General features: G+C 47.3%; 2 protein-coding genes across 5 annotated transcripts in view; one reads left to right on the forward strand and one right to left on the reverse strand.

Annotated features, from left to right (window-relative positions):
* PTCD3 (pentatricopeptide repeat domain 3) overlaps positions 1 to 7789 on the reverse strand; it is a 30532-nt gene extending 22743 nt beyond the window's left edge. For 2 of the 4 annotated variants that reach the window (XM_017340358.3, XM_008254164.4), the window contains exons 1-3: positions 7631 to 7789; positions 5317 to 5369; positions 5178 to 5214 (exon numbers count right to left, since the gene is read on the reverse strand). In XM_017340358.3, coding sequence (XP_017195847.2) covers positions 5178 to 5214; positions 5317 to 5369; positions 7631 to 7737 — 197 coding nt within the window. In that variant the 5' untranslated portion in view covers positions 7738 to 7789. Of the gene's footprint in view, positions 1 to 430; positions 2448 to 5177; positions 5215 to 5316; positions 5370 to 7630 lie in introns of those variants that run through there. The other 2 variants (XM_051836764.2, XM_051836759.2) reach the window with 2 other exon arrangements.
* A 249-nt stretch (positions 7790 to 8038) lies between these two features.
* Positions 8039 to 24970, forward strand: part of POLR1A (RNA polymerase I subunit A) — an 82144-nt gene continuing 65212 nt past the window's right edge. Inside the window, exons 1-6 of the mRNA XM_002709657.5 lie at positions 8039 to 8237; positions 14407 to 14611; positions 15805 to 15954; positions 18802 to 18909; positions 19846 to 19931; positions 20058 to 20161. Coding sequence (XP_002709703.2) covers positions 8161 to 8237; positions 14407 to 14611; positions 15805 to 15954; positions 18802 to 18909; positions 19846 to 19931; positions 20058 to 20161 — 730 coding nt within the window. The 5' untranslated portion in view covers positions 8039 to 8160. The remainder of the gene's footprint in view (positions 8238 to 14406; positions 14612 to 15804; positions 15955 to 18801; positions 18910 to 19845; positions 19932 to 20057; positions 20162 to 24970) is intronic.

The following is a 24970-nucleotide window of genomic DNA, read 5'->3' on the forward strand; positions in this document are numbered from 1 at the left end:
GTCTGCTCGGCCCTCCCCGGGTTTGCTGCTGGTTCTTCCCGGGTTGGCTACCGTCCCTTCCACCTCCGTGGAAGGGCGGTTCCCCCTGCCACTTTCCCCACTTCCGTGGGGGAGCGGCACACCGCCGGCCGGCTCTCTCGGGGGCTGCACAGGTGTTCCTTCATTCAGATAGATGTTCCTCTTAGATGTTCCCGGTGCATGTTGTCTCTCTCCTCCTTTATATTCCTCTTCCACCAATCCCAACTCTGTACCCACATGCCGAGTACGCTGCTCTCCTCCAATCAGCAGCAGGTCCTGCTGTTTATTGGTTGAACTGGAGGCAGCTGTGTAGAAGCTGTTTACTCCTCTCCCAGCGCCATATTGTGGGAGAGCAGATGCATAGAATGTCTTAATTCCAGTAACTTCGTCTAGTCCCAGTTGCTCCCCACACCTCCACCTCCACTTGGGGCTCTTATGTGTGTGGCAGGGACCCCAGAACCTGAGCCTAGGTCCTGCTGCCTCCCAGGATGCTTAGTAGGAAGTTGGATCAGAAAGAAAATAGTCAGGATTAAGCTTGCATTCCAGTATGGAAAGCAAACATCTGAAGAAGCTTAAACCACTGTACCACCATGCGGGGCCCCAATGGGTGGCTCCTACTTCAATTACACATGAGACTAAATCACAAGCTCCACTCTAGACCTACTGCATCGGAGTGTCCAAGACACATCAGCCTGGCACATGCATCCTACTGAAATTCCAGATGGCTGTGATGCATACTCCCCTCCTCTCCCAACTTACAAGTCTCTAAACCATACACAACCCAATGAAAACAGCTACAGGTTACCTGCCCACTTTGCCTTTGGAATACAGACCTTCAATGAACTATCAGAAAAGGTTTCACTGCAGTAAATGAAAAGATAATTTGGTTTCAGATTTTTTTTTAAGATTTATTAATTCAATTTGAAAGGCAAAGTTAGAGAGATGCAGAGAGAGGTGTTTTCCATCCACTAATTCACTCCCCAGATGGATGCAACTGCACTCATCTGAAGCCAGGAGCTTCTCTGGGTCTCCCACCCAGGTGCAGGGGCTCAAGGACTTGGGTCGTCATCTACTGCTTTCCCAGGCTGTAGCAGAGAGCTGGATGGGAAGTGGAGCAGCCGGGATTCAAATTGGCACCCATATGGCACGCCGGTACTGCAGGCAGCAGCTTACCTGCTACGCCAAAGCACCTGCCCCTCAGATGCACTTTTAACCTTGTTAGATTTAATGTGCCTCATTTCCCAAAGGGAATTACAGAGATTAAACCCAAAGCATTTTTTTTCTAAACAAAGTTCAGCAAAACATTTATAAGAATATATCAGAATATATGGTGTTGTGCCATAGCAGGTTAAGCTGCCACCTGCAATGCCAGCATCCCATGAGTGCTGTGGTTCAAGTTCTGGCTACTCCACTTCTGATCCAGGTCCTTGCTAATATGCCTGGGAAAGCAGTTGAAGATAGCCCAAGTATTTTGACCCCTGGATCCACGTGGGAACCAGATGAGGCAGCCTGGCCCAGACCTAGCCATTGCAGCCACAAATAAAACATCAGAAAAACAAGAAGGGGTCTACATTGTGGTACAGCAGGTTAAGCTGCCTATATGGGCACCAGTTCAATTCCTGGCTGCTCTACTTCCAATCCAACTCTATGCTGATGTGCCTGAGAAAGCAGTGGAAAATGGTACAAGGGCTTGGGCCCTTGCACCCACACAGAAGATCCAGATGAAGTTCTGGCTCCTGGCTTCAGCCTGGCCCAGCCCTGGCCATTGTGGCCATTTGGGGAATGAACCAGCATGTGGAAGATCTCTCTTTCTCACCTTAATTCTTTCAAATAAATAACACACACACACACACACAAAAAAAAGGACATAGAGCTGGCCCTTCCTTTTCATTTATTTGTAAATTTATTTTAGGACCAGCACCATGGCATAGAAACCTTCCAGGACCACTGCTATGGTGCAGCGGGTTAATGCCCTAGTCTGCAGCGTCTGCATCCCACATGGGATGTGTCTGGGAAAGCAGTGGAGGATGGGCCTAGGGCCCCTGCACCCACATGTGAGACCTAGGAGAAGCTCCTGGTTCCAGACCAGCTTAGCTCTGGTTGTTGTGGCCATTTGGGAGAGTGAACCAGCAGATGGAAGACCTTTCTCTACCTCTCTCTGTAGCTTTTTTTTAAGATTTATTTTATTTATTTGAAAGACAGAGTTAGAGAGAGAGCTAGAGACAGAGAGAGGTCTTCCATCTGCTGGTTCACTCCCCAGATGGCTGCAATGGCTGGAGCTGCACCGATCCGTAACCAGGAGCCAGGAGAATCTTCTGGGTCTCCCACGTGGGTTCAGGTGCCCAAGGACTTCAGCCATCTTCTACTGCTTTCCCAGGCCACAACAGAGAGCTGGATGGGAAGAGGGGCAGCCAGGACTAGAACCAGCGCCCATTTGGGATTCCAGTGCTTCAGGGCGGAGCTTTAACATGCTGCACCACAGCGCCAGCCCATCTGTAGCTGTCTTTCAAATAAAATGAATCTTAATAAAAAGGTTAAGCCTTTGCCTGCAGTGTTGGCATCACATATGGGCACTGCTTTGAGCCCACTGCTCCACTTCCAATTCAGCTCCTTGCTAATAATGTACCTGGGAAAATAACAGAAGATGGCCCAAATACTTGGGCCCTTGCACCTCTGTGGGAGACCAAGAAGACGCTCCTGGCTTCGGATTGGCCCAGCCTTGGGCACTGTGGCCATTTGGGAAGTGACCCAGCAGATGGAAGGTCTCCCTGTCTTTCCCCTCTCTCTGTGACTCTGGCTTTCAAATCAATCAATCAATCAATCAATCTTTACCCAAACAAATTTATTTTAAAAGTCATTGTTACACAGACAGAGGGAGAGACTTCATATCCTCTGCTTCACTCTCCAGATGGCTGCAATGGCCAATGCTGGGCCAGGCAGAAACTTCATCTGGGTCTTCCACCCCGATGGTTGCAGGGGCCCAAACACTTGGGCCACCCACCACTGTCCTTCCCAGGCCATTAGTCAGGGAGGTGGATCAGAAGTGGAGCAGCCAGGACATGAACTGGCACCCATATGGGATACTAGCATTGCCAGTGGTGGCTTCACCTGCTGTGCCATAACACTGGTCCCAGGAATATGCCTTTTAAACAAAATTCAAAAGGTGATTCCAATGCTAAGAAGATAATCCTACCCACTTAAGGTATACCTAAATTTTTATGCTTTCAACAAAAATTGCCTTGATTAGTGCATTACAGCCACTGTTGATTACACCATATTGTGTTCTCGCTAGTTGTATGTGTAAGGTCACATACATGTGATGAATGTTAAGCACAAATTACACATACAACTTAACCAGACTGTAGCACATCCTCCTAAGCATCCTCTCTTGTATTCCCTGTAGTATCTTCTTCAGGGATAGAGGTGCGATGGGTTGGTAAAGGACCTTGGACATGAATACCATCAGAGAAATGCCTAATTCTTAGATGCCCATATTTCTCCTTTTATCTTGGTTCTGACTCTCAGGGAAGAGAGAAATGAATCTGAATATATTTGTATAATGAAGTACTTGTAGTCATTAAAAACAGAGTATAAGCAGTTCTAACCTACACACATATCAACAGTTTATACAGAAGCAAATCAATTCTAAACTATAGGCATATAAATAGCTCATATGCAAAATAAGCATGATTACAAGCCCAAATTTAATATCTATCGACTACTAAAATCAGAATATATGAAACGTAACATTCAACATGCCATTTAATTCTTTAAGGCACGGGCTATCCTTTACTGCATGTTACCACGGCACAGACGGGTTAAGAACCTACCTGCCAGCAGTTAGACTGTCTGTAGTTTTGCTTCCTTTCTGCATATTACATTTATCCCATCCCTATTTTGGCGGCATTAACTATTTATTACTTTTGTACCTTAAGAAAGCCTTTCTTTCACAAGTCAGTCGAAGTCTTCAGGTCACACTCAAAATTCTAATGTGTGGCTTTTTTAGGGGTCTTTAAATGGATTAAATGTCATAGTACAAGCATTTCTGTGATGTTTTAATTCTTGCAGTCAGTGCTGAATAAATGAGATAAGAAAGTTAGCTCAAGGATCTACCTAGTGAATAAAAAAGCTAAATTTCGTATTTATTTGAACCTTGCTAGAGATTATAAACATACTAATTTTGTGTGGTCTCTGTAGCACATATGGGGAACTTGGGTGGGTATTGTGCCACTGTAGGCTAAGCTGCCTGGGTCGCCCACATTCCATACTGGAGTGCCTGGTATGAGTCCAGCTACTTTGTACCTCTAACCCAGCTTCCTGCTAATGTGCCAGGGAAGCAGTGGATGATTGTGGGGAGCAACTCGGACTAGACGAAGTTACTGGAATTAAGACTTATTCTATGCATCTGCTCTCCCACAATATGGCGCTGGGAGAGGAGTAAACAGCTTCTACACAGCTGCCTCTCACGAACTTGACAAGCTGCAGGAGCTGCTCCTGATTGGAGGAGAGCAGCGTACTCGGCGTGTGGGTAGCAGAGTTGGGATTGGTGGAAGAGGACTATAAAGGAGGAGAGAGACAACATGCACCGGGAACATCTAAGAGGAACATCTATCTGAATGAAGGAACACCTGTGCAGCCCCCAAGAGAGCCGGCCGGCGGTGTGCCGCTCCCCCACGGAAGTGGGGAAAGTGGCAGGGGGAACCGCCCTTCCACGGAGGTGGAAGGGACGGTAGCCAACCCGGGAAGAACCAGCAGCAAACCCGGGGAGGGCCGAGCAGACAAAAGAACAGCGCAGGGTCCTGTGTCGTTCCTCCACGAAGAGGGGGAGCGACAGATGATGGCTCCACGTGGAAGACCAGACAGAATTCCTGGCTTCTGGTTTTTGCATGGCCTGGCCTGGGCTTTTGCAGGTACTTGGGGAGGTGAACAAGCAGACAGAAGATAAAGATCCCCATCATTCTGCTTTTCAAATAAATAAAACTTAAAAAAGTCTTAGTCCTCACTCACTCAGTGCTCTCCACCTCCCCAGCTGTTCCCCCTTCAAGCACACTCTCCTGTTGCTCTAATGTTACTAACATCTCACCTGGCCTTCCTGTTTGTTTCCCTCATTGTAAGCACTCAACCACGTGGAGAACAAACAGTGACTACGGAATACTCACCAAATTTTCTTTTTGGGAATGACCACTTCTTCAATCCCTAAATTTCAAAAATAGAATCTATCAATTTTCTAATACTACAACTACAACAGAATAAAATGTAATATAAAAATGAAATTATTCCAATGCATTTTTAATATACCTGTTGTATCAGTTTCTTCAATCTTTGAAAGAGTTGCACTTCCAGAGTAAAATCTGCAAAAAATAAAAATAGAAAACTAAGCTAAAAGCCCTAAAGCTAATAATCATCACCGCCACCTCTGCATCTTGAGTTCCAAATCTCCAATTATCATGAATCAAACTGACTGGATAACTCATGTCAGTGAATACCGAGAAGACACAACCTAAACAGTATGTCAATACCATTACAGAATGGATACAGAATATGGACACAAGATACGAATTAAAGTAGGCTGGATCCAGCACTCTGATACAGCAGGTTAAGCCTCTGCCTACATCCCATATGGGACCTGGTTCAACTTTCCAGCTGCTCTACTTTCTATCCAGCTACCTGCTAATGTACCTAGGAAAGCAGCAGAGGTTGGCCCAATTCCTTGGACTCCTACACCCACGTGGGAGACCAGGAAGAAGCTCCTGGCTCCTGACTTCAGCTTGGCCTTTGTAGCCATTTGGGTAGTGATATCTCTTTCTCTCCTTCTCATTCTGCCTTTTAGGTAAATAAATCTTAAAAAATAAATAAATAAAGCAGGTAACCTCATTACACAAAATCAGGAGGAAAATGAAATGTTTACCAGCACTTGAACAATCTAAGTAGCTGGTTTCAAATAGAAGGGAGTTTTAACTTTGGACCCTAAAACACGTTTAAGAGGAACAATTTGCTTTCAATGAACAGCACCTTTTATAAGGGCCCCTCCCTTGCTTAAAGCAATTACGACACAGCTAAGATCATCCACGAGCCTTTCACTCTACTTCCTTCAACAACCAGGAATGTGCCAAATATATCAGACCTAATTTAGGCTTGGAATTGTAATTTTTAGTATTTTAGAGACCCAAGTATGAAATTATCCTTTACCTAAAATATAGCGTCATTAGCCCACCATTTTTAAATGCTCTGATTTTATTAAAATTAGTCAATATGCCAAACAGGGAATGTATTCAATAATACCTTGAGTATTATATTCTATTCCCTCCCTAACTGGTATTAATAGAATAAAGTATTAAGATGTGATTACAAAGGAAAACAGCTCCTCCATCACTATCTGGTTTCAAAAATAATTTTATAACAAGAATTTTTCTCTCTGCTAAATATTTGCAAAAGTAATTGACTCTCGGGTCCAGCTAATCATCTGCCTGCGGTGCCGGTTCTAGTCCTGGTTGCTCCTCTTCCAGTGCAGCTCTCTGCTGTGGCCCGGGAGTGCAGTGGCGGATGGGCCCCTGCACCGGCATGGGAGACCAGGAGGAAGCACTTGGCTCCTGGCTTCGGTTAGGCTTAGCTCGGGCAGTAGCGGCCATATGGGGGGATGAACCATCGGAGGGAAGACCTTTCTCTGTCTCTCTCCCTAACTCTGCTAAATAAAAAAAAAAAGTAATTGACTCTCAAATCATGCTACTTGTAACTCATGGAACTGGGACAGAGATTGGCCTTCTCGAAGAATTTTGCGGAAGACACGTGACTGACAGGCAAAGAAAACTGTAAAAGTTGGGCACTACAGCGAAGAGGAAGGGCCGCTGTAGGCTTCTGAAATACAAGGCAGGCTGCTGTCTCTTCCGAAGCAGCCTGAGAAGAGTAGAAATCAAATTCCTAGTGTAAGATACACAACTCACTTGCTCCTGGCAATGCTTCTGAAAGTTATCACTAGCCTCAGTCTAGTTGGAAAAATTCGTCTATCATCTAACGCAGCGTAGCAATCAATCTAAAATTAAGTTTTTCTCACGCTTCTTACTGTGTTATTGTCTGTTTCCACAATACCACTGTTTCTACTACGTGGAAAAAAAATGTAATAACAGGTGTTATATTTTCCAATCTGTAACGGCCACAGATCCAAAGGGCATGGAGGCAGATTTCGACATTTCTCTTTTATGAAACCTGACAATATCTCTAGCGAAGACAAGACTACCTGTTATTTGGGAAGGTCTCATGAGTTCTCCCTGTCCATGCTGTTTGGGGTAAAACAAGTAAGGGCCGATTTTTTTTTCGGGGCGGGTGTTGGTGGTGCGTGGAACCGCTAACGCCGCACTCACTGGAATGTAAGCGTCACGAGAGCAGAGGCCTAGGTTTGCGGACAGGGTACTGCCAACAACCAACATATACCCCCTTATCGAACAAGGCGGTCCGAACTCCGCGAGTGTTTCAGGGCCCGGCTCCACGTGCCGGGCCTGCGGCTCACGCGGCTGTGTCAGCCCGCACGTGCCGACCCCTCCATCGTCCCTAGTTCCACAGCTCTCGAGAAACAAGACTGAGAGGACTCTTACGTCGGCCCTCAAGCTTGACTTACCTGCAACCAGGTGCCTTTTCACACAGCGCTACCCGCCGACCGCTCAGCGGTAGGCCGAGCCTGCTGCGGACTCCCAGCAAGCGAGCAGACGCCGCCACCGCCGCCATCTTTGGCGTCCTCGCGGAGCGTGTCGGGAAAGCCGTCGCCCTTCGAGATCGCGGGAGGGAGGTGGGCGGGAACAGCTCGCCTATTGGCCGAGGCGAAAACTATCTTGAAATGGGAGGTTGCACCCTCACGGTTTCCTTTATCAAGGAAGTAAAAAGCTCAATACGCCCAGTGGCCTCGAAAAGCTTTTCTGAAGCCATTACTTTAATGTCTTATAGAGCTCTGTTCTTAGAAAACATGAGAGCCGTGAATTATTCTCCGACCCCCACAACGAAAGTGGTCTCGTCCATATAAATATTCTAGCGAGCGCTTCCGGCGCGCAAGCCCACTTGGAATCACATGGTGGCTCCTGGGTTAGGGCTCATAGGTGTTCTCCAGGGGTGACTGGAATCTCTTGGTGCTGGAACTCACAGTAGACCTAGAAGATGTTAGGCTCCAAGAACGTGCCCTGGCGCCGGCTACAGGGCATTTCCTTCGGGATGTATTCGGCTGAAGAGCTCAAGTAAGCAGTTGGTGGGACGCGTGCAAAGCGAGGCGCTAAGGTCGGCGCCGTGAACTACTGTTCCCACAAGGCCTCGCGCCCGGCTTAACCTAGAAGTCGCTGGTGGTCGGGCGCGGGTCCTGCTGGGCTTCGTAGTTCCGGGGCCGGCGTGCGCCGCCAGGGAAGCGGTGGGGCTGGCGGAAGTTTTCTGGGGGTCTTGTTGTTAATTAACAAGGTTTTGTAGGGCTATGATGATGTCCTTGACGCAGTTAGCGCGTAGTCTCCTCTTGGCTGAAAATGATTATCCTTTAAGTCTCAGTTTAGGCGAGAACTTCTGTTTGCCAGGACTCCGGCATGCTTAGGTTCTGTAATTACAAAATCATTAATTACAAAATCATGAGATTTCTCCTTAGTTTTTATTTTGATCGTGAGGGCATTCCACGGTTTCTTCCACGCCTTCTTGAAACTTTCTTCTCTTCCAAAATCTCCTGTTTTCAGGCTCTCCATTTCTGTGACAAGTACTTCTTCCTCACTCCCTTCATCCATCCATCTGCCAACTCACAAATATTTAGTGAGCCGCCAGTTTTTGCCAGGCACTAAGCTGAACAGTAGTAAAAAGGTCTGTTCTTTTTCATTAGTGAAAATTTGATATTCCTCGGGATTCTGTCCCAGTCGTGTTACTTTTCTCGTCCTCAGCGTTGTTCTAGACAATCTCAGCACTTCCAGAATTGATACTCTCAAAGTCAAATCTCCAGCACAAAACTCTTTTCGTAATTTCCAGATGCATTTATTTGACTGCCAACCTTATTTGAATTTCACAGAGGTCTTAAACTTGCATCAAAAATTCAACATGCACTCCCCCCACCAAAGGAACTTTAGGAACTTACCCTTGCACAAATGGTCACCAGAAACCAGGAAATAATTCTGTGTCTCCAATTTATTTACTGTGCTCCTGCCTTGTGTCACCTTCAGATCTGTTCTGCACCCTTCATTTTGTCCTTTTTTCCACTGCCTTTGATCAGACCCTTCTCTCATGTCTGAACTGTCATTTCTTCTACCTCCTGCTCCTTTCACCTGTCCAGTCCATCCTCACGCTGCTGTCAAAGTTTGTCTCGAAAATAACACTGTAATTGTGCTGCTGTCATCCTTGAAACTGTACCGAGAGTCTCCTTTTCCCTTCGGTAAAGAACATTTTTTTTTTTTTTTTTTTTTTTGAGAGGCAGAGTGGACAGTGAGAGAGAGACAGAGAGAAAGGTCTTCCTTTGCCGTTGGTTCACCCTCCAATGGCCGCCGCGGCCGGCGCACCACGCTGATCCAATGGCAGGAGCCAGGTACTTCTCCTGGTCTCCCATGGGGTGCAGGGCCCAAGCACCTGGGCCATCCTCCACTGCACTCCCTGGCCACAGCAGAGAGCTGGCCTGGAAGAGGGGCAACCGGGACTAGAACCCGGTGTGCCGGCGCTGCAAGGCAGAGGATTAGCCTAGTGAGCCGCGGCGCCGGCCGGTAAAGAACATTTTTACCATAGTCTGCACCGTCTCACCCATGATCAGGCCAACGCTGATTTTAGCTATAACATCATCCCTTCTCTACCAAACCACGTACCCCTTGCCATCTTGTTTCAACAGCCTGGCCTTTCTTCAGCTGTTTTCCCTGAGTGCAATGTCCTTTTTCTTTTTTCTTTTCGAAATTAATTCCTTTATTTCCATTGAGTTGAAAGGCAGAGTGAGAGACAGAGAGATCTTTTATTTGCTGGTTCACCCCACCCCAAATACCAACAATACCCAGAGTTGGGCTAAGCCAAAGTGAGGAGCCACCCACTCCATCCGGGTCTCCCACGTGGGTGGCAAGGAACAGAGTACTTGAACCATCCATCATCCACTGCTTCCCCAGCACACTAGCAGGAAGCTGGATCTTAAGTGGAGGCAGAACTCAATCCCAGGCCCTCCAGTATGGAATATGATCATCCCAAGTAGCCATGTAACACACTTGCTGCAACACCTACCTGGTGCAGTGTCCATTCTGCCAAGGGACCTACCTCCCTCTGTCACCCACCCAGCACTCTCCTGAAGGCTCAGTTCAACATCCCTCATTTTCTGAGGCCGTTAAACACCCAGTGCAGTTGTCTATCATTAGTCATTTTTTGTACTTGCATTTTCCTTCCTCCACTAGCCTTGAACTTCCTGTGTGTCTCAAGTCATGTTAAATAACTGAATTCATAGACTTCTGAATTATAGCTTTGCCATCCTTGCGAACAGTGTGCTAGTCCAAAATTTTAAATATATCATCACCAGCAGTACAATTTCATCCAAAAGCAAAAGTGTTTTAGTTGATTGAATTTTTCAAAAGGTAGTTGTTTAATTTTCCGACAGGGAACAGCATGAGCAAATATATCCCCATCACTACCATTATAGCTCTATTTGTGGCTAGGGCTGAGAGATGTCAAGAATTCCGTTATCTGTCAGCGTGCTTTCCAGTTCAGTTGGAGGAAAGCCATTCTGGTTCCTGCTGCCTCCCTGACTTTTATCCCTGCCCTCCTTGCACATGCTCTCCTCAGGATCTTTGCCCTCCCTGCTTTTCCTACTACAAAGCCCTCTGCCTAAGCGACTGCTGGGCTCGCTCCCTGCTCTCTTCAGGCCTTTTCCATCCGCCTTCTTAGAAGGGACTTCTCAGACCACTCACCCACCCTGTCATCCTTCCCTTTCCCGGCAGTTTTTCTCCACCACACTTTCTACAGATTGCATACTTCATTTGTTTTGGGTCTTACCTGTTTTCGTTCCTCCAACAGAACATAAGGTCCTAAGCGTTGGGATTCTTGTGTGTTTCCCCAGCAATTAAATTGTATTTGGCACATGGAAAGTGCTCAACGGACATTTGTTGAGTGCATGGATAGATGGATAGAGGAGTTATTTTCTCAGCACTTGGTGCTTTCAGTCCTTACTACGACCATTTGTGATTGCACCTACAGTCGCAGGAAAGGAAATGAAGGCTGAGAGAGAGTGAAATTTCTCTTTAGGAAATGGCAAATCCGTCCTCAAACTCTGCCCCAGTGGAATCTTTACTGGTTGCTCCTCTCCATTCTGCTCCCGCAAGGATAAAAGAGACTTTCTCCTCAGAGAGAGGAGATTTGTTCCAGGCATTGTGTTTTATGTGTTATCTTCCAGTCATCCTGATAGAGCTGCTGCAGTACCCAGATTGTAGGTGAGAAAAAAGTTAAGTAGTTATCAAAGGACAAGATTAACTGTGAGAAATGCAAACCTTGGAATGGGAGAAAATATTTGTAAATCATAAATCTGGTAAATAATTGATATCCAGAATACCTAGTGAGATCCTACAACGCAACAACAAAAGCACCTGTTTTAAAAATGGGCAAAGGACTTCAATAGACATTTCTCCAGCGCTGTCCCAACAGCCAATAAGCGCATGAAAAGATGTTCAGCATTACTAATCATTAGGAAAATGCACTTCAAAACCACAGTGAGTTACTTCCTCAGATCCCTTAGGAGAACAGCCCACGGTGAGTGTTTGCGTAGTGGTTAAGATGCTGCTTGGCGATGCCTGCATCCCATCTCAGAGTGCCTGAATCAAATCCCTGCCCCTCTCCTCATGTCAGCTGCCTGCTAACGCACATTCTAGGAGGCAGCAGGTGATGGCTCAAGTACTGCTACCCATGTGGGAAACCCAGATTAAATTCCTGACTTCTGGCTGTGGCCTGGCTCAGCATCAGCTTTTATAGGCACTTTTGAGGTAAACCAGCAGATGGGAGATTGCTCTCTGTCTCTCTGCCTTCCAGATAAATTAAATAAATAAATAAAACCAAATTAAAAAGCAAAAGTAGAAAATAAACAGTGTTGATGAGGATGTGGAGAAAGTGGAACCCTGTGCACTGTTGGTGGGAACATACCATGTTGCACCGACTGTGGGAAACAGTATGGGAGCGCCTCAAAAAATTAAAAATACAATTGCCGTATGATCCAATAATTCTACTTCTGGATGTATACCCAAAGAATTGAAAGTAGGGTCTCAAAGCGATACTTGTATGCCAATGTTCATAGCAACAGTATTTACAATAGCCCAAAAAGGGGGAGACCCCAAGTGTCTTATTGATAAATGGCAGTTGATAAGCAAAATGTGGTGTGTATACACAATGCAGTATTATTCAGCCCATAAAAAAGGAAGGAAATTTTGGCACAGCCTACAATGTAAATGAACCTTGAGGACATTTTGCTAAGTAAAATAAGCCATTCACAAAAGGACAGGTACTGTTTGGGTCCACTTAGGTAAAGCACCTTGTGTAGGCAGATCAGTTGAAGCAAAGTAAAATGGGAGTTGATAGGAGAGAGAGAATGTGAATTCTTGTATAATGGGTATAGAGTTTCAGTTTCAGCAAGAAGAAAATTTTGGAAATGGACAGTGGTGTTGATAGCATATTGTAAATATTCTTACTACCACTCAACTATACTCTTCAAAATGATGACAACAGTAAGTTCTAAGCTGAGATCAAAAAAGAAGCTAAGTAGTTTGTTCAGTGTTTCCCAGTGCAGGGTTGCAGATGCACTCCAGGTTTGTGGAAATAGCCCACCCACTCAACATTGGCTTAATAGAGTTTCTTACTGGCAGCAAGGGGTCCACATTGACCAGAGCCACAGCAACAGGTGTGTCTTCCAGTTGGCCTTGGCCATTAGGGCGACACTGGCCATATAACATAGGGTCCTTCAGATCTGAGCAGCTTAGTTCCTGCTGGGTCATCATCACTTTATACCCAGAACGTGAGTCCCCACTTGCTGAGGTCTTTATTCTCTTTGTGCTTCATTAGAGGGAGTGTGTACATCAGAAGGGGGCTTTCGTCCCCAGCTGGGCCCTGCTGTCAGTTTTCCTCTAGGGTGTGAGGATGGGATAATTTATTTATTTTTTAATTAAAACCATCTTTCTTAGATTGATTTATTTGAAAGGCACAGTGGCAGAGAGAAAGAGACAAAGAGAGATCTTCATCTGCTGGTTCGCTCCCCCAAACAGCCACAACAGCTGGGGCTGGGCAAGGCTGAGCCAGGAGCCGAGTACTCCATCTGCATCTCCTCCTTGGTTAGCAGGACCTCAAGCACTTGGGTCATTCTCTGCTGCTTTCCCAGGTGCATTAAGAGGGAGCTGGATTGGGAGTAGAGCAGCCAGGACTTGAACTGGCGCCCTGATATGGGGTGCCAGTGTCACAGATGATGGCTTAACCTGCTGTGTCACAACATTGGCCCCTGGGATTATTTGTTGTTTATTTTATAGATCAGGAAAGAAAACATTTAAAAAGCAGCGTTGGCTTTGTAAAAGTAGTTATTTGAATGTCCTGTGGGAGTCTTTACATTGAATATGAAATATGATGAAATCTTTTGTAAATCAAGTTCTGGGTCTCAGAGGTTTGAATATTTGTTTTCTTGAATTTAGACACCTGATTGCTCTGAGCCTCAGTTTCCCCTCCTGAAAAACACATATAGTGATGCCCATCTCAGATTAGAGTTAAGACCAGGATTACTTAATGTTGCTGCTTTTTTCCCCGAAGATTTGTTTATTTATTTGAAAGAGATCTTCTATCCACTGGCTCACTCCCCAAATGTCCGCAATGGCCAAAGCTGGGCCAATCCAAAGCCAGGAGCCAGGATCTTCTGGGTTTCTCACACCAGTGCAGGGGCTCAAGTACTTGGGCCATCTTCTGTTGCTTTGGAACTAGATTGGAAGTGGAACAGCTGGGACTCGAACTGTAGCCCATACGGAATGCTGGCACTGCAGGTGGCAGCTTAATCTTCTATACCACAGTGCCAGCCCTGATCTATTGAATTTTGAGTCCTACCTGTGGTTACCTTGGCAAGGCCAGACCAAATGCTGTTCTGGGCCTTCTATGGCCTGTGGGCCGGACGTTCTCTACCCCTGACCTACAGCTTTCGGCATGTAGCGGGTGCTTACTCCTCTTTATAAACAATCCACCAATGCATTTTGCACACCTTTTACACTGTCTAATTCATTTAGCACCTGTTATGTGCTGGCTGTGTTTCAAGTGTGGGGTATAGTGGTAGGCATGGCGGTCAGAGGTTCTGCCCTCTGGAGCTGACAGCATAACCTCTTGACTACAGGTTTGTGAATGCCAACAAAGACATGTCAGGAAAGTCGGTAACTTGAGTTTGACCTTTGTCATTCTTTATGTCTCCAGGAAATTAAGTGTGAAATCTATTACAAATCCTCGCTATGTGGACAGCCTGGGGAACCCCTCGGCCAATGGCCTGTACGATTTAGCCTTGGGCCCTGCAGATTCCAAAGAAGTATGTGCCACTTGCGTGCAGGACTTCAACAACTGCTCCGGGCACCTGGGCCACATTGAGCTGCCCCTCACTGTGTACAACCCGCTCCTCTTCGACGTAAGTACTGCCCGGGGCACGTGGGTCCCAGGGCTGTTGGTGGGGCTTGGGAGTGCTGCCCTCTCCCCATGAGAGGTTGAACTCCAGGCATCTGTGGTTCATGTGTTCTTTAGAGTGGTTTATAACCCTGAGGAGCTGAAGCTAAGGCTTCACCTTGCCCAGTAGCCACAACTACTGGGTTCCAGTTTGAGAAAAGCTGCCCTTTGGTCCCAGTTGAGAAAAGCTGCAGCTTGATTGTGTTCTTGTGGGAGGAAGCGTGTGCTCAGACTCCTCCCCTGAAGCTTCTGTGTAGGGGCTTTAAAGCTAGTGGTGCCTCCCTGCTGGCTGATGGTTCAGCACTCTCAAGGCCTCCCCGAGCCCTGCAGTAGACCTGTAGGCCCCTGCTTGGTGGCAGAAGCAGAGCTCCAGCAAGCCCCATGGTCGGATCAGAATGAAGCCCCTGTCCAGGGCCCTCCTTTTCTATACCAGCAAGCCTAGCCTCCAGGAGCTACACACACGATGGTTTATGTCTGTTAATATATTAAGGGAAGGGCCGGCGCCGCGGCTCACTAGGCTAATCCTCCGCCTTGCGGCGCCGGCACACCGGGTTCTAGTCCCGGTAGGGGCACCGGATTCTGTCCCGGTTGCCCCTCTTCCAGGCCAGCCCTCTGCTGTGGCCAGGGAGTGCAGTGGAGGATGGCCCAGGTGCTTGGGCCCTGCACCCCATGGGAGACCAGGAGAAGCACCTGGCTCCTGGCTCCTGCCATCGGATCAGCGCGGTGCGCCGGCCGCAGCGTGCCGGCCGCGGCGGCCATTGGAGGGTGAACCAATGGCAAAGGAAGACCTTTCTCTCTGTCTCTCTCTCTCACTGTCCACTCTGCCTGTCAAAAAAAAAAATAAATAAATAAATAAAATAAAATAAAAAAATATATTAAGGGAAGAGAATTGTCTTATTTAAATACTTGGAATAAAGAAAAGTAACCTCCTACCTCAGACCATACACCCACACTAAATTCCTAATTTTGTGGATTAAAATGCAGCCATAAAAGAAAATACAGGGGAAAATGTAAACTTAGGGTCACAAAGGCCCTTATAAACGTCTTAGGTGACTCGGACTACTTGAGGGAGGAGAGGATGTCGCACAGGAGTACGCCGGAGGTCCCCAGGGTTACCGTGTCTCTCTCCTAGCCTCTTTGTTTTTCTTCCCTCTCCAGAAACTCTACCTGCTGCTCCGGGGCTCTTGTTTAAACTGCCACATGCTGACTTGTCCCCGGGCCGTGATCCACCTCTTGTTCTGCCAGCTGAGGGTTCTGGAAGTCGGGGCCCTGCAAGCCGTCTTCGAGCTCGAGCGGATTCTGAACAGGGTAGGTGTGTAACGGCGGCCGTGGACGTGAGGGGAAGCAGAGTGGCGGAGACAGGAGGTGCCTGCGTGCTGTCCCTCACTGCCGCCCTCGTGGTCCCCAGAATGCTTGAAGCATCCTCACCAAAGGCCAGCGGCCAGGTGAAGCAGTCAAGGGACTGAAGAGTGGCGGTGGGAACAGCGGTGAATTTTGTCTGTGGTGGGCTTTCTTTCTCTCCCCTCCATCTACCCAGGACTTACGCACTGCTTTTCCTTATCACGTCTCTGGTTTGTTTTCCATGAAACAGACTTTTTGAAGATGAAAGACCATTTATTGTCTGATGATAATTTCCTCATGAGGATCATGTTTGTGCAAGAATACAGTCTATGTGATATTGAATACTTCATATTGCTGCATTATAGGAGGCTCGTGATGACAAGTTGTTCCCTTATTGGTAGTTCTAAATCGGGTTATTTTTGGATAAGGTGGTGATCACCATTTCTGTTGTAAATTTTGTAATTTACTGCAGATTTCTGGTGCTATTGTAAATACTTTATTTAAAATTTCATTTCCTATTTGTTGATGTGTCAGAATATTATTGGTTGTAGGTGAAGCAGCCTGGCAAAACTCTCATTAATTCTAATACATTATCTGTATACACTTGCAGATTGTCGGCACAGTCATGTCACCCTGCAAATGCAGTCATGCCTCAGCATCCAGAGGGAGTTAGTTCAAGGTTCCCCCAGGGGTACAACAATCCAGGGCTGCTGAAGTCCCTTACATAAAATAGGCGTGCATGTAGCCTACCCACATCCTGCTAAATACTTTAAATGATCTCTCAGTCACTTAATACAATACACCTAATACAATGTAAACACTGCGCAAATAATTGTTATGCTGTGTTGTTTAGGGAATATCAAGAAACTACGTCCAGCTGCACAGAGCATGAGCCACTGTGAGTTAAGTCCATGGATGTGGGACCTGTGGCTGCGGAGGGCCAGCCTTCAGGGCAGTTTTGTTCCTTTTCGGTCCTTCTTTGGATTATTTTGGTGACTAGGATCTGCAGTGCTGTGTTGAAGTGGAAATAGGCATGCTTGTATTGTTTCTCATCTTCCCTTCCCCTCTTCCTGACAACTTCAGTCCTAAAGACATCTGGGAGGCAGAACAAGTAGGAGTGCACAGAGCAGCAAGGCCCTGCATGGGTGTCTGCGCCCCAGCAGGGTGAGGGAAACATCCAGGAGTGGGGCTTCCCAGCACGGGCGCTCAGCTCAAGCAGCCCCATGTCAGATGCCAAAGGTCAAATAGTCAGCGGAGGAGATGCTGATCAGATGATAAATGACAGTCCCAATCAGGGGAGAGGCTGCCAGTGGGAGGAGGCCCGGGGTGAGGGCTGCGGGAGGACATGAGCCCAAACAGGGTCAGGAAGGCATCTGCAAGGAGATGGACTGGTGAGGGGTGTGAGCCCAGGCCAGGCAAGAGGGGGGCATACAGAGGAGGGGTGATAGCAGTCAGAGTGCGCATAAGGGAGAGGGACTGATTGAATAAGAATATAGGTTAAGGATAATCGGGGCTAGATTTCACACTATCAGGAAAAGGAATTACGATATATAAAAGAGAGAACCCCAGAATTAGTCTCGTAATGTTGAAATGGAATTTAAAACTTCTATGTGTATTGGCTGGAATTGTGGCATAGCAGGTAAGGCTGCCACCTGCGATGCCAGCATCCCACATCGGCACTGGTTCGAGTCCTGGCTGTTCCATTTCCAATCCAGTTTCCTGCCAATGGCCTGAGAAAAGCGGCAGAAGTTGGCCCAAATGCTTGGACCCCTGCCAGCCATGTGAAAGATCTGGATGAAGCTCCTGGCTTAGGCCGAGGCCAGCACTGGCTTTGCGGCTTCCAGGGGAGTGAACCAGCAGATGGAAGACTCCTCCCTCTGTCTCTCCCTTTCTACCTGTAACTCTTTCAAAATAAAAATGATTCTTTAAAAAAAAAAAAAAGGGCCCTCAAATATCAAGATACTGCCCATGTTCCGGAATCGCTCTCCTCTCCTTGGTTCTTGTGTACTTGTGTACAGTTTGTTATTGTGCTTAAAAACCTCCTTCTGGGAATAATTTGAGGCATAGGACAATGCTGCCTTCTTCTGAAGAGGATTCTTACTGCCTCAGCCATGGGCTTCAGAGCCCCCCATCCCAGGACGGTCACAATCCGCATCCCTTGGACTGCCCCCGTGATTGTACAGGGGCTGATAGTTCCTGAGGGTGGGTTCCTAGATTATGCTGGGGGGGGGGGGGGAGTATGGAGTGATAGTGTCCTATTAGACTCCCACACCATTTGAGGCCTTCAAAATGAAAAATGTAAAATTGCTGATTTGGAAAATGCACGCAGGCCAGGGCTGGCATGTCCCAGAGCTCCAGGGAGCCTCATGGCCATCCGTTGGTGTCTTCCTCAAGGGCACATACGTATACTGAACATTTTCCATGCAGATGTTTCCATGCACACATGTCCCCCATGCACTCCCTGACCCTGCTGGATCCCTGTTGTCCCTCCAGTTTGGTGTAGTTATTCCTTGCTGACCTGTCAGCTCTCCAAAGCTTTAAGGTTTTGATAAATGTTTTACCATTTCTTGGTTCTTTGCAATCTAGATTTTGTCCAACTAATCTAAGCTACCTTTATTGAAAGCAAGGGTGTTCTGTTGGATTTTCCAGCAGTAATCTTGCCTCACTATTTTGAAAATGCAGCTCAGCAGCCATGGTGTCTTTTTTTTTTCTCCCCTCAAAGTAACCTTCTGGAAGGACTGGCTCGAGGGATGCTGCACATCAGACAAATATTAACTTTATTGCAGTAACACGATTTTCCTCTTTGTTTTCCAGTTTCTGGAAGAAAATGCTGATCCTTCTGCCTTCGAAATTCAGGAAGAGTTAGAAAAGTACACAGCCGAAATAGTACAGAACAACCTGCTGGGGTCCCAGGGTGCGCATGTGAGTTATCGCTGTCTCTCTTTTCCCTTAATAATGTTTTTATCATAATTATCACATTTCCCTCGACACTGTCATTTACATGTGCTTTTGGCCTCCCAAGGTAGGCCAGGATCTGAATCCCAGCTCTGCTTAAGAGACCTGTGGCGGGCAAATTACATAAAATACTTGTCTCTGTAGTGTCTGTTTCCTCATCTTTAGTGCGTGTGTGTCTGGAGAACTGATGAGAGTTTAGGTGACATCTGTATGCTTAAGTGTAGCATACAGCCAGCGTCCACGCTGGCACGCTGGCCTGTTTGTCCTCCTCTTCTTTCTCCAACACTTTCTTGTACCACCCTCAGCCCTAGTGCATAGCTCCTGTGTAAGGATTGCTTTGTGCAGTGAATGAGTGAAGTAGATAATCAACTTACAGCATGAATCCTGGAGCCAGTGGAGCCCTTGCTCGGGTTTCACACCAGAGACAACTTATTTAATAGTCTGGGGCAGGGCCCGAAGCTCCCAGCTGGGCTCTGTCTGCAGCCAGACTCAGAACCACTCCTGGTGCCTTTCTGTGGATGCACCATCCTCAGAACCCTGAGGTCTGTCTGAGGGAGGCAGCAGGGCTGGTGCCCCTCCTGCATCAGAGAGATTGTTTTAAAAAAGTAAAGGAACTAGCATTCATTGGGCTCTTAGTGCACTGCGCTCCTGATTGGTTGTCCTGGTGACAGCTTTCTGAGGTGATGGCTGCACTTGTTCCCGTATTGCGAACGGAGGAACCGGTAAAGAGGTCCCTTAGTAACTGGCAGGGCTTGGCTGTATTTGCATTCTGTGGAAAACTTTAAGCGGCAGCAGCAGTTTCAAACTCTGGCTAGAAAATAAAAGCAGAGAAGCACAAAATTTGAATACCTATTGTATTCTCTTCAAAATCGCACTGCAAAGTTCTCTGACTGTTTTTAACAGGTGAAAAATGTGTGTGAGAGCCGGAGCAAACTCATTGCTTATTTCTGGAAGACACATATGACTGCCAAGCGATGTCCCCATTGCAAGTGAGTATTAGGGGCACCTGCCTTTCCCCATTCTCCAGGTGAGCAGGCTCTGGCCAGTCACCCACAGCTGTCACCGAATGTCTCATCGGGGTTTCTTTGCTCAATCACAACCTTCTTCATGTGCAGGACTGGGCGGTCAGTTGTCCGAAAGGAGCACAACAGCAAGTTGACGATCACGTATCCTGCCATTGTGCACAAGAAAGCTGGGCAACAGGACTCGGAGTCGCTGGGTAAGCAGGCTGGCTCTTAGCAGGTGCTTCTCAGCCATGTTCCCCATGGGTGGCTGTCTGATGTGTCCCAGACCTGGGCAACCCCTTGTTCTCATTGCCACGTGTTTCTTAACTGCGTATTTGTGGTCATCGGAGAGGGACGGCATCCAGGCCACTTAGGGATGTAAGTGAGTGCCCAGCCCAGGCCTGCAGCCAGGGGAGCTGGTGAGCAGAGCTACATTGTGAGGCAGAATCTGTGGTTGCCTCTTGGGCTCCAATGTTTTTACTGAAAGTTTTTTGGTGTTTTTTTGTTTTTCTAATTTGAAAGGCAGAGAAAGAAAGTGCACTCCAGTCTGCTGGTTCCCTCCCCAAATGCCCACAGTGGCCAGGCTAGGCTGGGGCCAAAGCCAGGGACCAGGAGCTCAATCTGGATTTCTCACATGGTGACAGGAACCCAATTAGTTGAGCCATCACCACTACCTCCCAGGGGCTGCACTGACAGAAAGTTGCAGTTAGGAGCTGGAGCCAGGAATTGAACCCATGTCCTGTGATGTGAGGTGCGGGTAGCTTAACTGCGAGGTTAAGCAGCTATCCCCCTGGAAGATTCCTGAGGAAGAGATTTTTCTGGCAAATATTTAGGAACATTGTATCGTAAAGCAAGTATGAATGTACTTGGGATAAAATGTAGGTGAACGATTTTTAAGAAAACCCACAAGAATTCCACAGAATGTTATTGTCTCCTTCAGGCTGCTCCTGGCTCTCCAGGCAGGTTTCTGTGGGTGGGGTCTTCTCAGCGCTGCTCAGCACACACCCTCTAGGGCACACTAGGGAGAATTTTGATAGACTGAGAACTCCTACTTTATTATTTTTGTATTTTTGGGTTTAGCCCACTTAAAAAAATATTTATTTAAAAGGCAGGGTTAGAGAGAGAGAGAAGTCCTTCATCTGCCAGTTCACTCCCCAAATGGCCACAAAGCCAAAGCCAGGAGTCTGCAACTCCATCTGGGTTTCCTACATGGGTGGCAGAGGCCTAAGCACTTGGGCCATCTTGCACTCCCTTCCCAGGCACTTTAACAGGGATCCGGATCAGAAGTGGAGCAGCCAGAACTTGAACCGATGCTCGAGTGGGCCTTGCAGGCAGTGGCTTATCCCACAGCACTACAATGCCCACCCTATAGTTATGAGCTTATTAGTTAAATATTTTTTGTTTTTTATTGTGAAGTGAGAAAGACTAAGGGATTCCATGTGATATCCCGAGACAGGTACCTGCTATATGTTATGTTTGTTTGTAGGTTTGTTTATTTGAAAGCAGAGTGAGAGAGAAATCTTCCATCTGCTGGTTCACTCTCCAAATGCTGCAACAGCTAGGACTGGGCCAGGCTGAAGCCAGGAGCCAGGAACTGTGTCCTGGTGTCCCACATGGGTGGCAGGGGCTAGGCACATTGGCAAGAAGCTGGATCAGAAGATAGAGTACCCAGGACTCAAACTGGTACTCCATCAAAGAATGCCAACATTGCAAGCAGTGGCTTAAACAGCTACACCTCAACACTGTCACTGTATTAGGTGTTTTACAGGTGTTAACTATAGAATATAGAGCTTTATATATATTTTGTTGTTGTATTAACAACATGCCAGGGGATAAAAGGTGCAACTTGATATTGACACTTGTTTCTGCTGCGTACTCTCACTAGCTCAGAGAAAGCTACTTCTTAGTTTCCAACTACATAAAGAGACAGTAACAAAACCTGTTGCCCAGAGCTGAGGGGATCTTCTGGGTTGAAGCCCATAGCAGATGATGTTACCAAACATTTTTTCCAGGGCTTGAGAGTATGGAATAGGCTGAGAAATGAGTCCCTCTCCTGGAGAGGTATGATGTGTCTTTTACGTTGAAGACTTTGGCAAGGCCTGGAGTAAATAGTGAACCTGTTTCTTATTTTTTTAATAAACCTTTAATTTTAGAATAATTTCAAACTTAAAGAATACCCAGCATAGTACAAAAAGTTCCCATGTACTCTTTACTCGGTTTGCCGTAGTGTAAAATCCTAGATGACCGTGACACGTTTATCAACACTAAGGATTTGAAATTGGTTCAGTACCATTAATGAAATTGTAGACGCTATCTAACTTTCATCAGTTTTTCCAAAAACATCCTTTTTATGTTCCCGGATCCCATCCAGGGTACCACAGTGCATTCAGAAAGCCTGTTTACTTTTGTTTAGTGATTGCTAGTTAACACCACAGTGTGAACTTTCTAATAGCCCTTTATACAATTTTTTTTTTTTTTTTTTTTTTTTGACAGGCAGAGTGGACAGTGAGAGAGAGAGACAGAGAGAGAAAGGTCTTCCTTTTGCCGTTGGTTCACCCTCCAATGGCCGCCGCTGCAGCCGGCGCACCGCGCTGATCCGATGGCAGGAGCCAGGATCCAGGTGCTTTTCCTGGTCTCCCATGGGGTGCAGGGCCCAAGCACCTGGGCCATCCTCCACTGCACTCCCTGGCCACAGCAGAGGGGTGGCCTGGAAGAGGGGCAACCGGGACAGAATCCGGCGCCCCAACCGGGACTAGAACCCGGTGTGCCGGCGCCGCTAGGCGGAGGATTAGCCTAGTGAGCCGCGGCGCCGGCGCCCTTTATACAATTTTAACACCACTTGGGATGCCTTAGAAAATGTTTACAGATTGAAAAAAAAAAAAAAGATGGTCTGAATTCTAGAAAAGAGCTGTTGGTTTGGGGCAGACATCCAGCAGTTAAGTAGCCTTTCAATGCCTTTGCCAAACCCACTCTTCTGAAATAACCTCGCACTGCAGCCCGAGAAGATGATGGTGCAGACAAAGTCTGTGCATTAGAAATAGGTGGGCAGTGATTTTTGATGACTCCAGGCCTGGGGTTTTAGTATTTAACATGTACTTAATTGGCACTCAGCATCATGCCTAGGGCCATGCTTGTGGTTGAGCACAGTGCCAAGGTGGAGACCAGCTACATAAACAGGCTGCAGGGACACATGTCAGTAACGCCAGGGAACAGGTGAGGTGGGGCAGTGGGCATTCTGACCGTGAGCCTTCTACTAAGAGGGAACCAAGAAGTAAGGCCTCGGCGGTCCCCATGTACTGGTGATCCCATGAGGAGTGCTTATGTAGCCTGCTGTGTGTGCATCGGTGAGTTCTGAGGCCCCATGAGGCACAATAGCATTTTAAGTGAAAATTCTTGCAGCCAAAACACTTTTCCATGTGCTGTGACACAATCTTTTCCAGATTTTTTGACGACTGACCCTTTTTTGAAAAAAGATAGATTTATTTATTTGAATGGCACAGCATTAGAAAGAGGGAGAGACAGAGAGATACCTTCCATCTGTTGGTTCACTTGCAAAATGGCCACAGTAATCAGGTGTGTGCCAGGCCAAACCTGGGATTTCACAGGTAACAAGGGCCTAAGCACTTGGACTGTCTTTCTCTGCCTTGCCAGGCACATTATTAGGAAGTGGGATCAGAAGCAGAGCATCTGGAATGCGAACGGGCACTCCAGTATGGGATTGGCTGCTCGAATCCAAGTAGCAGCTTAACCCACTGGGCCACCATGCCAGCCTCTGACCTGCTTTTTATGTGACACCTCTTTTTTTTTCTTTTTTTTTATAGAAAGCTTTTACTTAATAAATAGAACTTTCATAAGTACAACTTTTTGGATTATAGTGGTTCCCCACCCCCAAACTACTCCTACCTCCTACTCCTTCTCCCATTCCATTCTTCATTAAGATTCTTTTTTTTTTTTTTGACAGGCAGAGTGGACAGTGAGAGAGAGAGACAGAGAGAAAGGTCTTCCTTTTGCCGTTGGTTCACCCTCCAATGGCCGCCGCGGCCGGCACACCGCGCTGATCCGATGGCAGGAGCCAGGTGCTTTTCCTGGTCTCCCATGGGGTGCAGGGCCCAAGCACCTGGGCCATCCTCCACTGCACTCCCTGGCCACAGCAGAGAGCTGGCTTGGAAGAGGGGCAACCGGGACAGAATCCGGCGCCCCGACCGGGACTAGAACCTGGTATGCCGGCGCCGCTAGGCGGAGGATTAGCCTAGTGAGCCGCGGCGCCAGCCTAAGATTCATTTTTAATTATCTTTATATACAGAAGATCAACTTTATACTAAGTAAAGATTTCAGCAGCTTGTACCCACACAGACACACAAAGTATAAAGTACCGTTTGTGTCGCTCCCCCTCTTCGTGGAGGAACGACACTAAGCCCTGCCTAGGCTTCATATCCGAGTCACGGCACCATTATGTCGCTCCCCCTCTTCGTGGAGGAACGACACAGGACCCTGCGCTGTTCTTTTATCTGCTCGGCCCTCCCCGGGTTTGCTGCTGGTTCTTCCCGGGTTGGCTACCGTCCCTTCCACCTCCGTGGAAGGGCGGTTCCCCCTGGCCACTTTCCCCACTTCCGCAGGGGAGCAGCACACCGCCGGCCGGCTCTCTCGGGGGCTGCACAGGTGTTCCTTCAGATAGATGTTCCCCTTAGATGTTCCTGGTGCATGCCGTCTCTCTCCTCCTTTATAGTCCTCCTCTGCCAATCCCAACTCGGCTGCCCACACGCCAAGTACGCTGCTCTCCTCCAATCAGGAGCAAGTCCTACAGTTTATTGGCTGAACTGGAGGCAGCTGTGTAGAAGCTGTTTTCTCCTCTCCCAGCGCCATATTGTGGGAGAGCAGATGCATAGAATAAGTCTTAATTCCAGTAACTCAGTCCAGTCCGGGTTGCTCCCCACAGTTTGAAGACTGGTTTTACCATTAATTCTCGTAATATAACTCATTAAAGACAGAAGTCCTACATGGGGAGCAAGTGCACAGTGACTCCT

Source organism: Oryctolagus cuniculus, chromosome 2 (assembly GCF_964237555.1).
Source record: "Oryctolagus cuniculus chromosome 2, mOryCun1.1, whole genome shotgun sequence".
Classification (NCBI taxonomy): Eukaryota; Metazoa; Chordata; class Mammalia; order Lagomorpha; family Leporidae; genus Oryctolagus; species Oryctolagus cuniculus.